The sequence below is a fragment of the Rhinoderma darwinii genome, unplaced genomic scaffold, assembly GCF_050947455.1.
Source record: "Rhinoderma darwinii isolate aRhiDar2 unplaced genomic scaffold, aRhiDar2.hap1 Scaffold_52, whole genome shotgun sequence".
NCBI lineage: Eukaryota > Metazoa > Chordata > Amphibia > Anura > Rhinodermatidae > Rhinoderma > Rhinoderma darwinii.
Genome location: NW_027464068.1, coordinates 228,196 through 242,176, shown reverse-complemented (window position 1 = coordinate 242,176; position 13,981 = coordinate 228,196). Strand labels below are relative to the sequence as shown.

Sequence of the window (13,981 nt, the reverse complement as noted above, 5' to 3'; positions counted from 1 at the left end):
TCCTGATGTACTCCGCACATATTACATATATCCTGATGTACTCCTCACATATTACATATACCCTGATGTACTCCTCACATATTACATATACCCTGATGTACTCCTCACATATTACATATACCCTGATGTACTCCTCACATATTACATATACCCTGATGTACTCCTCACATATTACATATACCCTGATGTACTCCTCACATATTACATATATCCTGATATACTCCTCACATATTACATATATCCTGATGTACTCCTCACATATTACATATATCCTGATGTACTCCTCACATATTACATATACCCTGATGTACTCCTCACATATTACATTTATCCTGATGTACTCCTCACATATTACATATACCCTGATGTACTCCTCACATATTACATATATCCTGATGTACTCCTCACATATTACATATACCCTGATGTACTCCTCACATATTACATATATCCTGATGTACTCCTCACATATTACATATATCCTGATGTACTCCTCACATATTACATATACCCTGATGTACTCCTCACATATTACATATATCCTGATGTACTCCTCACACATTACATATACCTTGATGTACTCCTCACATATTACATATATCCTGATGTACTCCTCACATATTACATATACCCTGATGTACTCCTCACATATTACATATATCCTGATGTACTCCTCACATATTACATATATCCTGATGTACTCCTCACATATTACATATATCCTGATGTACTCCTCACATATTACATATACCCTGATGTACTCCTCACACATTACATATACCCTGATGTACTCCTCACATATTACATATACCCTGATGTACTCCTCACATATTACATATATCCTGATGTACTCCTCACATATTACATATATCCTGATGTACTCCTCACATATTACATGTACCCTGATGTACTCCTCACATATTACATATACCTGATGTACTCCTCACATATTACATATACCCTGATGTACTCACATATTACATATATCCTGATGTACTCCTCACATATTACATATATCCTGATGTACTCCTCACATATTACATATATCCTGATGTACTCCTCACACATTACATATACCCTGATGTACTCCTCACATATTACATATATCCTGATGTAATCCTCACATATTACATATACCCTGATGTACTCCTCACATATTACATATACCCTGATGTACTCCTCACATATTACATATACCCTGATGTACTCCTCACATGTTACATATATCCTGATGTACTCCTCACATATTACATATACCCTGATGTACTCCTCACATATTACATATACCCTGATGTACTCCTCACATATTACATATACCCTGATGTACTCCTCACATATTACATATATCCTGATGTACCCCTCACATATTACATATACACCGATATACTCCTCACATATTACACATACCCTGATGTCCTCCTCACATATTACACATACCCTGATGTACTCCTCACATATTACATATACCCTGATGTACTCCTCACATATTACATATACCCTGATGTGCTCCTCACATATTACATATACCCTGATGTACTCCTCACATATTACATATATCCTGATGTACTCCTCACATATTACATATATCCTGATGTCCTCCTCACATATTACATATATCCTGATATACTCCTCACATATTACATATACACCGATGTGCTCCTCACATATTACATATACACCGATATACTCCTCACATATTACATATATCCTGATGTACTCCTCACACATTACATATATCCTGATGTACTCCTCACATATTACATATATCCTGATGTACTCCTCACATATTACATATACCCTGATGTACTCCTCACATATTACACATATCCTGATGTACTCCTCACATATTACACATATCCTGATGTACTCCTCACATATTACATATACCCTGATGCACTCCTCACATATATCCTGATGTACTCAGCACAGCTTACATATACCCTGATGTACTCCTCACATATTACATATACCCTGATGTACTCCTCACATATTACATATATCCTGATGTACTCCTCACATATTACATATATCCTGATGTACTCCTCACATATTACATATATCCTGATCTACTCCTCACATATTACATATACCCTGATGTACTCCTCACATATTACATATATCCTGATGTACTCCTCACATATTACATATACCCTGATGTACTCCTCACATATTACATATACCCTGATGTACTCCTCACATATTACATATATCCTGATGTACTCCTCACATATTACATATACCCTGATGTACTCCTCACATATTACATATATCCTGATGTACTCCTCACATATTACATATACCCTGATGTACTCCTCACATATTACATATACCCTGATGTACTCCTCACATATTACATATACACTGATGTACTCCTCACATATTACATATACCCTGATGTACTCCTCACATATTAAATATACCCTGATGTACTCCTCACATGTTACATATATCCTGATGTACTCCTCACATATTACACATATCCTGATGTACTCCTCACATATTACATATATCCTGATGTACTCCTCACACATTACATATACCCTGATGTACTCCTCACACATTACATATACCCTGATGTACTCCCCACACATTACATATATCCTGATGTACTCCTCACATATTACATATATCCTGATGTACTCCTCACATATTACATATATCCTGATGTACTCCTCACATATTCCATATATCCTGATGTACTCCTCACATATTACATATACCCTGATGTACTCCTCACATATTACATATACCCTGATGTACTCCTCACATATTACACATATCCTGATGTACTCCTCACATATTACATATATCCTGATGTACTCCTCACATATTACATATACCCTGATGTACTCCTCACATATTACATATACCTGATGTACTCCTCACATATTACATATACCCTGATGTACTCCTCACATATTACACATACCCTGATGTACTCCTCACATATTACATATACCCTGATGTACTCCCTCACATATTACATATACCCTGATGTACTCGTCACATATTACATATATCCTGATGTACTCCTCACATATTACATATATCCTGATGTACTCCTCACATATTACATATACCCTGATGTACTCGTCACATATTACACATATCCTGATGTACTCCTCACATATTACATATATCCTGATGTACTCCCCACATATTACATATACCCTGATGTACTCCACACATATTATATACCCTGATGTGCTCCTCACATATTACATATACCCTGATGTACTCCTCACATATTACATATACCCTGATGTACTCCTCACATATTACATATACCCTGATGTACTCCTCACACATTACATATACCCTGATGTACTCCCCACATATTACATATACCCTGATGTACTCCACACATATTATATACCCTGATGTACTCCTCACATATTACATATATCCTGATGTACTCCTCACATATTACATATACACCGATATACTCCTCACATATTACATATACCCTGATGTCCTCCTCACATATTACACATACCCTGATGTACTCCTCACATATTACACGTATCCTGATGTACTCCTCACATATTACACGTATCCTGATGTACTCCTCACACATTAAATATACCCTGATGTACTCCTCACATATTACATGTATCCTGATGTACTCCTCACACATTACATATACCCTGATGTACTCCTCACATATTACATATATCCTGATGTACTCCTCACATATTATATATCCTGATGTACTCCTCACATATTACATATATCCTGATGTACTCCTCACATATTACATATATCCTGATGTACTCCTCACATATTACATATACCCTGATGTACTCCTCACATATTACATATACCCTGATGTCCTCCTCATATATTACATATACCCTGATGTACTCCTCACATATTACATATACCCTGATGTGCTCCTCACATATTACATATACCCTGATGTACTCCTCACATATTACATATATCCTGATGTCCTCCTCACATATTACATATATCCTGATATGCTCCTCACATATTACATATACCCTGATGTGCTCCTCACATATTACATATATCCTGATGTACTCCTCACATATTACATATACCCTGATGTACTCCTCACATATTACATATATCCTGATGTACTCCTCACATATTACATATATCCTGATGTACTCCTCACATATTACATATATCCTGATGTACTCCTCACATATTACATATACCCTGATGTACTCCTCACATATTACATATATCCTGATGTACTCCTCACATATTACATATATCCTGATGTACTCCTCACATATTACATGTATCCTGATGTACTCCTCACATATTACATATACCTGATGTACTCCTCACATATTACATATACCCTGATGTACTCACATATTACATATATCCTGATGTACTCCTCACATATTATATACCCTGATGTGCTCCTCACATATTACATATACCCTGATGTACTCCTCACATATTACATATACCCTGATGTACTCCTCACATATTACATATACCCTGATGTACTCCTCACATATTACATATACCCTGATGTACTCCTCACATATTACATATACCCTGATGTACTCCTCACATATTACATATACCCTGATGTACTCCTCACATATTACACATATCCTGATGTACTCCTCACATATTACACATATCCTGATGTACTCCTCACATATTACATATACCCTGATGCACTCCTCACATATATCCTGATGTACTCAGCACAGCTTACATATACCCTGATGTACTCCTCACATATTACATATACCCTGATGTACTCCTCACATATTACATATATCCTGATGTACTCCTCACATATTACATATATCCTGATGTACTCCTCACATATTACATATACCCTGATGCACTCCTCACATATATCCTGATGTACTCCTCACACATTACATGTATCCTGATGTATTCCTCACATATTACATATACCTAAGGAACTCCGCACATATTACATATATCCTGATGTACTCCTCACATATTACATATACCCTGATGTACTCCTCACATATTACATATACCCTGATGTACTCCTCACATATTACATATACCCTGATGTACTCCTCACATATTACATATACCCTGATGTACTCCTCACATATTACATATACCCTGATGTACTCCTCACATATTACATATATCCTGATGTACTCCTCACATATTACATATACCCTGATGTACTCCTCACATATTACATTTATCCTGATGTACTCCTCACATATTACATATACCCTGATGTACTCCTCACATATTACATATATCCTGATGTATCCCTCACACATTACATATATCCTGATGTACTCCTCACATATTACATATACCCTGATGTACTCCTCACATATTACATATACCCTGATGTACTCCTCACATATTACATATACCCTGATGTACTCCTCACATATTACATATACCCTGATGTACTCCTCACATATTACATATATCCCGATATACTCCTCACATATTACATATACCCTGATGTACTCCTCACATATTACATATATCCTGATGTACTCCTCACATATTACATATATCCCGATGTACTCCTCACATATTACATATACCCTGATGTACTCCTCACATATTACATATACCCTGATGTACTCCTCACATATTACATATATCCTGATGTACTCCTCACATATTACATATATCCCGATGTACTCCTCACATATTACATATACCCTGATATACCCCTCACATATTACATATACCCTGATGTACTCCTGACATATTACATATACCCTGATGTACTCCTCACATATTACATATACCCTGATGTACTCCTGACATATTACATATACCCTGATGTACTCCTCACATATTACATATACCCTGATATACCCCTCACATATTACATATACCCTGATGTACTCCTGACATATTACATATACCCTGATGTACTCCTCACATATTACATATATCCTGATGTACTCCTCACATATTACATATACCCTGATGTGCTCCTCACATATTACATATACCCTGATATACTCCTCACATATTACATATATCCTGATGTACTCCTCACATATTACATATACCCTGATGTACTCCTCCCATATTACATATACCCTGATGTACTCCTCCCATATTACATATACCCTGATGTGCTCCTCACATATTACATATACCCTGATGTACTCCTCACATATTACATATATCCTGATGTGCTCCTCACATATTACATATATCCTGATGTACTCCTCACATATTACATATATCCTGATGTACTCCTCACATATTACATATACCCTGATGTACTCCTCACATATTACATATACCCTGATGTACCCCTCACATATTACATATACCCTGATGTACTCCTCACATATTACATATATCCTGATGTGCTCCTCACATATTACATATATCCTGATGTACTCCTCACATTACATATATCCTGATGTACTCCTCACATATTACATATATCCTGATGTACTCCTCACATATTACATATATCCTGATGTACTCCTCACACATTACATATATCCTGATGTACTCCTCACACATTACATATACCCTGATGTACTCCGCACATATTACATATATCCTGATGTACTCCGAATATATTTGTGGGCCAATGTTACGAAAATCACCAATAGGCCTCAAATGCAGATTGTGCTCTTTCACTCCTAAGTCCGGTCGTATGTCCAGGCAAATGATAAATGCATTGAGGGGTGTAATTTCCAAAATGGGTCACTTCTGTGGGTTTTCTACTGTACTGTACCTCAGGGGCTCTGCAAACGTGACATCGCGCCCATACACCAATACAGCAAAATCTGCGCTCTAAAAGCCAAATGGCGCTCCTTCTAATTTGAGCTGCGCCATGTGCCAAACAGCAGTTTATGACCACATGTGGGGTATTTCCGTAATCGGGAGAAATTGCTTTACAAATGTTGGGGTGCTTTTTCACCTTTGTTCCTTGTAAAAATTAGAAAATAGTTTTTCAGGAAAATTTTTTTTTATTCTTACAGACAAATAAACGTAACAGAAAAACTGTGGGGTCAAAATGCTCACTATACCCCTAGATCCATTCCTTGAGGGGTGTAATTTCCAAAATGGGTTCACAGTGGGTGTTTCCACTGTTTTGGCAGCACAAGACCTCTTCAAACCCGATATGGTGCCTAAAATATATTATAAAAGAAAAACTAAACAGGAGGCCCCAAAATCCTCCAGGTGCTCCTTTACTTCTGAGGCCGGCGCTTCAGTCCAGTACCTCACTAGGGCCACATGTGGGATATTTCTAAAAACTGCAGAATCTGGGCAATAAATATTGAGTTGCGTTTCTCTCGTAAAACGGTCTGTGTTACATTTTTTTTCTATATTACAAATTAATTTCAGCAAAAAAAATGAAATTTGTAAACTTCACCCCTATTTTGCTTTAATTCCTGTGGAACACCTGAAGGGTTAAAACACTTTCTGAATGCTGTTTTTAAAATGGGGTGTTTAAGGGTTTTTTAAATATATGGGCCCCTCACAGTCACTTCATAACTGAACTGGTGATAAAAATCAAATTTTGACATTTTCTTGAAATTGTGAGAAATTGCTGCTAAAGTTCAGAGTCTTGTACCGTCCTGAAAAATAAGAGACGTTCAAAAAACGATGCAACCCTAAAGTAGACATATGGGGATGTGAACTAGGGACTATTACGTGTGATATTACGGTCTGTCTTACAAGTAGATACAGTTACATTTTTTCTAAATTTTGGTGTTTTTCACAAATAAATACTGAATTTATCGACCAAATTTTTCACTAACATAAAGTCCAATGTGTCACTAGAAAACAGAATCTCCTTGATAGGTAAAAAGCATTCCCAACTTATCACATAAAGGGACACGTCAGATTTGTAAAAATGGGTCTGGTCCTGAAGGGGTTAAAAAAGGTGAGATGATTTATTTACGAATAGCATTGAGGGTCATAATACGTGTCACAGTCGCGGGCTTCCCCGCAAACACACACAGAGTTCCAGGGGTGCGGAATACTAACGTTTGAATCTTCTTCCTGTTCATCGCCCATGACCTGGAGGGTCGGCGCCATTCTGCAGGACTTCCCACTGTGAGCAGGAGAGCGATTCCTAGCGGTTACCAACCTCCTTTTGCTGCTCTAATGGAGTGGTACGTCCCATAAATCGCTGGTTTTCGATTTCTATGAGAAGAACTCCAACAAAATATAAAAACCTAAAAGTTTATTTCTTTGTATTAAATAACATTGACATCATCTGGAGATGGAATGGCCCAGAAACGATCCCGACGCCCCCCGTATAAAAACAACAAAATTTCTGAAAGTGCTAAAAAAAAAATTTTTTAGATGGGTCTTCAAGTTCGAGAGAAAGCGAAGGCGGCTTCAACGTCTGTGAGAGAACACAATGCCTGTGGGGGAGGGGAGACAAATACGTAAAGGGGGAGGGGGTGTTCCATTCATCTCCTGATAGTAATACAATGTCCTACAGCAGATGCATCAAGCACCGCGACGGTCTGTGCGAGGACGGACGCTCTCATGTAAAGTCCTGCTCACAGTTATTTAAAAGATCAAGAATTCTTCCAAATAAAAAAAATTCACCAACGCAGCCGCATCGGCAGAAACGTTAAAAACAATGTAGAAGGGTGGCTGTAGGGCTCAGTCGCTGGGGGCGCACCCTTTACTGGCGAGGGCTTGTGCTCTCCGCTTGGCCAGGCGAGACTTGGAGGGAGGGGAGAGTCTCATGGAGCACATCGTCTGGATGAAGCTCTCGTTTTCTTCGCTCAGGTCGCTGTCGTGCTGGGAAAGCTGCCGGTTCACCGCAATGGCCTCAGCTGCAAACAGGGTCAAGTCTTTAGTGCTGCTGTTCCTGAATAATAAGAAAACACGTCAGGTGCCAAGGTGGGAGTGCGACTACAAAGTGTCACAGTGCGGTGAGGGAGGACGCCGGCCATCACATGAGAAGCCGGACTCATCTCCATTCCTCACATGATAACTCACTTCTGAAGAACACGCGGGGTCGGCAGGCCTCTTTCTGGAGCGTCCTACCAAAAGAAATACAGAAGTGGTGTTCTATATATTCACAGCACAACTGAAGGGAGTCTGCTCTGTCTGATACTTACCCCTTGCACCCAAGGGTGCTGAAGAACCTGCGCTGCACTGAAGCGGTCTTTGGCGTCTCTGACCAGCAGCTTGGAAATTAAATCCTTGGCTTGATTGGAGATGTGAGCCCAGTCTCTCTCAGGAAACTCGTATTTGCCTTCTTGAATGCTTTCAAACAGCTTGTTCTAGGAAGTAAATGTGGAGCGATGAGTGGGAGTAACAAGGCCAGCAACCATGGTCCTACATAAAGGCCGTCCGGCCAACCATGGTCCTACATAAAGGCCGTCCGGCCAACCATGGTCCTACATAAAGGCCGTCCGGCCAACCATGGTCCTACATAAAGGCCGCCCGGCCAACCATGGTCCTACATAAAGGCCGTCCGGCCAACCATGGTCCTACATAAAGGCCGTCCGGCCAACCATGGTCCTACATAAAGGCCGTCCGGCCAACCATGGTCCTACATAAAGGCCGTCCGGCCAACCATGGTCCTACATAAAGGCCGCCCGGCCAACCATGGTCCTACATAAAGGCCGTCCGGCCAACCATGGTCCTACATGAAGGCCGTCCGGCCAACCATGGTCCTACATGAAGGCCGTCCGGCCAACCATGGTCCTACATGAAGGCCGTCCGGCCAACCATGGTCCTACATAAAGGCCGTCCGGCCAACCATGGTCCTACATAAAGGCCGTCCGGCCAACCATGGTCCTACATGAAGGCCGTCCGGCCAACCATGGTCCTACATGAAGGCCGTCCGGCTAGCCCTTGTGTCATTACCTGGCACACCCTGCAGACTTCTCCTCGGTCCCAGCCACAGTCCGTCCCACAGTTCCCCACGAAGGGGGGGTAACCACTCAGCATTATGTACAGGATGACGCCCAAGCTCCACAGGTCACAACGCTTGTCATAGAACGTAGCTTCTTCTGTGAAGACTTCCACCACCTCTGGGGCCATGTACTCTGCAGAACCACACTGGAAAAAACACACAAATGGTTAAAGTGAACTCCAGGCCCCAACTAACCTCCCTCGCAGCAAGGACCCTGCACACGTTCAAATGTCAAATCGAGACAATGTCCTCACCAGTGCCCTGGCTGCCGCTCAGTGACCAGAATCTCTAGAAGTGTCACCAGTAGCAGCGGCCGGGATATTATCATACTGCACGTACCAGGAGAACTCCAGCACCAAACTATGAACTTCATCATATCAGTATCTGACCTATAGACATATATCACTTATCAGCTTCATCATATCAGTATCTGACCTATAGACACAGATCACTTATCAGCCTCATCATATCAGTATCTGACCTATAGACATATATCACTTATCAGCTTCATCATATCAGTATCTGACCTATAGACATAGATCACTTATCAGCTTCATATCAGTATCTGACCTATAGACATATCACTTATCAGCTCCATCATATCAGTATCTGACCTATAGACATATATCACTTATCAGCTTCATCATATCAGTATCTGACCTATAGACATATATCACTTATCAGCTTCATCATATCAGTATCTGACCTATAGACATATATCACTTATCAGCTCCATCATATCAGTATCTGACCTATAGACACAGATCACTTATCAGCTTCATCATATCAGTATCTGACCTATAGACATATATCACTTATCAGCTCCATCATATCAGTATCTGACCTATAGACATATCACTTATCAGCTTCATCATATCAGTATCTGACCTATAGACATAGATCACTTATCAGCTTCATCATATCAGTATCTGACCTATAGACATATATCACTTATCAGCTTCATCATATCAGTATCTGACCTATAGACATAGATCACTTATCAGCTTCATATCAGTATCTGACCTATAGACACATATCACTTATCAGCTTCATCATATCAGTATCTGACCTAGACATATATCACTTATCAGCTTCATCATATCAGTATCTGACCTATAGACATATATCACTTATCAGCTTCATCATATCAGTATCTGACCTATAGACACATATCACTTATCAGCCTCATCATATCAGTATCTGACCTATAGACACATATCACTTATCAGCTTCATCATATCAGTATCTGACCTATAGACATATATCACTTATCAGCTTCATCATATCAGTATCTGACCTATAGACACATATCACTTATCAGCTTCATTATATCAGTATCTGACCTATAGACACATATCACTTATCAGCTTCATCATATCAGTATCTGACCTATAGACATATCACTTATCAGCTTCATCATATCAGTATCTGACCTATAGACATAGATCACTTATCAGCTTCATCATATCAGTATCTGACCTATAGACACATATCACTTATCTTCATCATATCAGTATCTGACCTATAGACACATATCACTTATCAGCTTCATCATATCAGTATCTGACCTATAGACACATATCACTTATCAGCTTCATCATATCAGTATCTGACCTATAGACATATATCACTTATCAGCTTCATCATATCAGTATCTGACCTATAGACACATATCACTTATCAGCTTCATCATATCAGTATCTGACCTATAGACACATATCACTTATCAGCTTCATCATATCAGTATCTGACCTATAGACATACATCACTTATCAGCTCCATCATATCAGTATCTGACCTATAGACACATATCAGCTTCATCATATCAGTATCTGACCTATAGACACATATCACTTATCAGCTTCATCATATCTGACCTATAGACATATATCACTTATCAGCTTCATCATATCAGTATCTGACCTATAGACACATATCACTTATCAGCCTCATCATATCAGTATCTGACCTATAGACATATATCACTTACCAGCTTCATCATATCAGTATCTGACCTATAGACACATATCAGCTTCATCATATCAGTATCTGACCTATAGACACATATCACTTATCAGCTTCATCATATCAGTATCTGACCTATAGACATATATCACTTATCAGCTTCATCATATCAGTATCTGATCTATAGACACAGATCACTTATCAGCTTCATCATATCAGTATCTGACCTATAGACATATATCACTTATCAGCTTCATCATATCAGTATCTGACCTATAGACACATATCACTTATCAGCTTCATCATATCAGTATCTGACCTATAGACATATATCACTTATCAGCTTCATCATATCAGTATCTGATCTATAGACACAGATCACTTATCAGCTTCATCATATCAGTATCTGACCTATAGACATATATCACTTATCAGCTTCATCATATCAGTATCTGACCTATAGACACATATCACTTATCAGCCTCATCATATCAGTATCTGACCTATAGACATATATCACTTATCAGCTTCATCATATTAGTATCTGACCTATAGACATATATCACTTATCAGCTTCATCATATTAGTATCTGACCTATAGACACATATCACTTATCAGCTCCATCATATCAGTATCTGACCTATAGACATAGATCACTTATCAGCTTCATCATATCAGTATCTGACCTATAGACACATATCACTTATCAGCTTCATCATATCAGTATCTGACCTATAGACACATATCACTTATCAGCTTCATCATATCAGTATCTGACCTATAGACATATATCACTTATCAGCTTCATCATATCAGTATCTGACCTATAGACATATATCACTTATCAGCTTCATCATATCAGTATCTGACCTATAGACACATATCACTTATCAGCTTCATCATATCAGTATCTGACCTATAGACATATATCACTTATCAGCTTCATCATATCAGTATCTGATCTATAGACACAGATCACTTATCAGCTTCATCATATCAGTATCTGACCTATAGACATATATCACTTATCAGCTTCATCATATCAGTATCTGACCTATAGACATATATCACTTATCAGCTTCATCATATTAGTATCTGACCTATAGACATATATCACTTATCAGCTTCATCATATTAGTATCTGACCTATAGACACATATCACTTATCAGCTTCATCATATCAGTATCTGACCTATAGACACATATCACTTATCAGCTTCATCATATCAGTATCTGACCTATAGACATATATCACTTATCAGCTTCATCATATCAGTATCTGACCTATAGACATATCACTTATCAGCTTCATCATATCAGTATCTGACCTATAGACACATATCAGCTTCATCATATCAGTATCTGACCTATAGATATATATCACTTATCAGCTCCATCATATCAGTATCTGACCTATAGACATATATCACTTATCAGCTTCATCATATCTGACCTATAGACACATATCACTTATCAGCTTCATCATATCAGTATCTGACCTATAGACATATATTACTTCTCAGCTTCATCATATCTGTATCTGACCTATAGACACATCACTTATCAGCTTCATCATATCAGTATCTGACCTATAGACACATATCACTTATCAGCTTCATCATATCAGTATCTGACCTATAGACACATATCACTTATCAGCTTCATCATATCTGACCTATAGACATATATCACTTATCAGCTTCATCATATCAGTATCTGACCTATAGACATATATCACTTATCATCTTCATCATATCAGTATCTGACCTATAGACATATATCACTTATCAGCTTCATCATATCAGTATCTGACCTATAGACACATATCACTTATCAGCTTCATCATATCAGTATCTGACCTATAGACAGAGATCACTTATCAGCTTCATCATATCAGTATCTGACCTATAGACATATATCACTTATCAGCTTCATCATATCAGTATCTGACCTATAGACATATATCACTTATCAGCTTCATCATATCAGTATCTGACCTATGACATATATCACTTATCAGCTTCATCATATCAGTATCTGACCTATAGACATATATCACTTATCATCTTCATATCAGTATCTGACCTATAGACACATATCACTTATCAGCTTCATCATATCAGTATCTGACCTATAGACACATATCACTT

At 38.4% G+C, this 13,981-nt stretch overlaps 1 protein-coding gene across 1 annotated transcript; it reads right to left on the bottom strand.

Annotated features, from left to right (window-relative positions):
• Positions 1 to 7,847: 7,847 nt before the first annotated feature.
• On the bottom strand, positions 7,848 to 10,028 carry LOC142721812 (MAP kinase-interacting serine/threonine-protein kinase 1-like). Its single transcript, XM_075848839.1, has 4 exons — positions 9,817 to 10,028; positions 9,063 to 9,227; positions 8,941 to 8,984; positions 7,848 to 8,809 (listed from the first exon to the last, which is right to left on the bottom strand). The coding sequence occupies exons 1-4, from the start codon at positions 9,991 to 9,993 to the stop codon at positions 8,599 to 8,601; spliced, it is 597 nt and encodes a 198-aa protein (XP_075704954.1). The 5' UTR covers positions 9,994 to 10,028; the 3' UTR covers positions 7,848 to 8,598.
• Positions 10,029 to 13,981: the final 3,953 nt, after the last annotated feature.

Bases quoted from the DNA above. Each gene is read 5' to 3' on its own strand.
- LOC142721812 (XM_075848839.1), bottom strand. From the start codon at position 9,993: ATGGCCCCAGAGGTGGTGGAAGTCTTCACAGAAGAAGCTACGTTCTAT. The intron at 9,228-9,816 runs GTAATGACACAA...TTTACTTCCTAG, and splicing joins AAGTCTGCAGGGTGTGCCAG to AACAAGCTGTTTGAAAGCAT. The intron at 8,985-9,062 runs GTAAGTATCAGA...TTCTTTTGGTAG, and splicing joins AGCACCCTTGGGTGCAAGGG to GACGCTCCAGAAAGAGGCCT.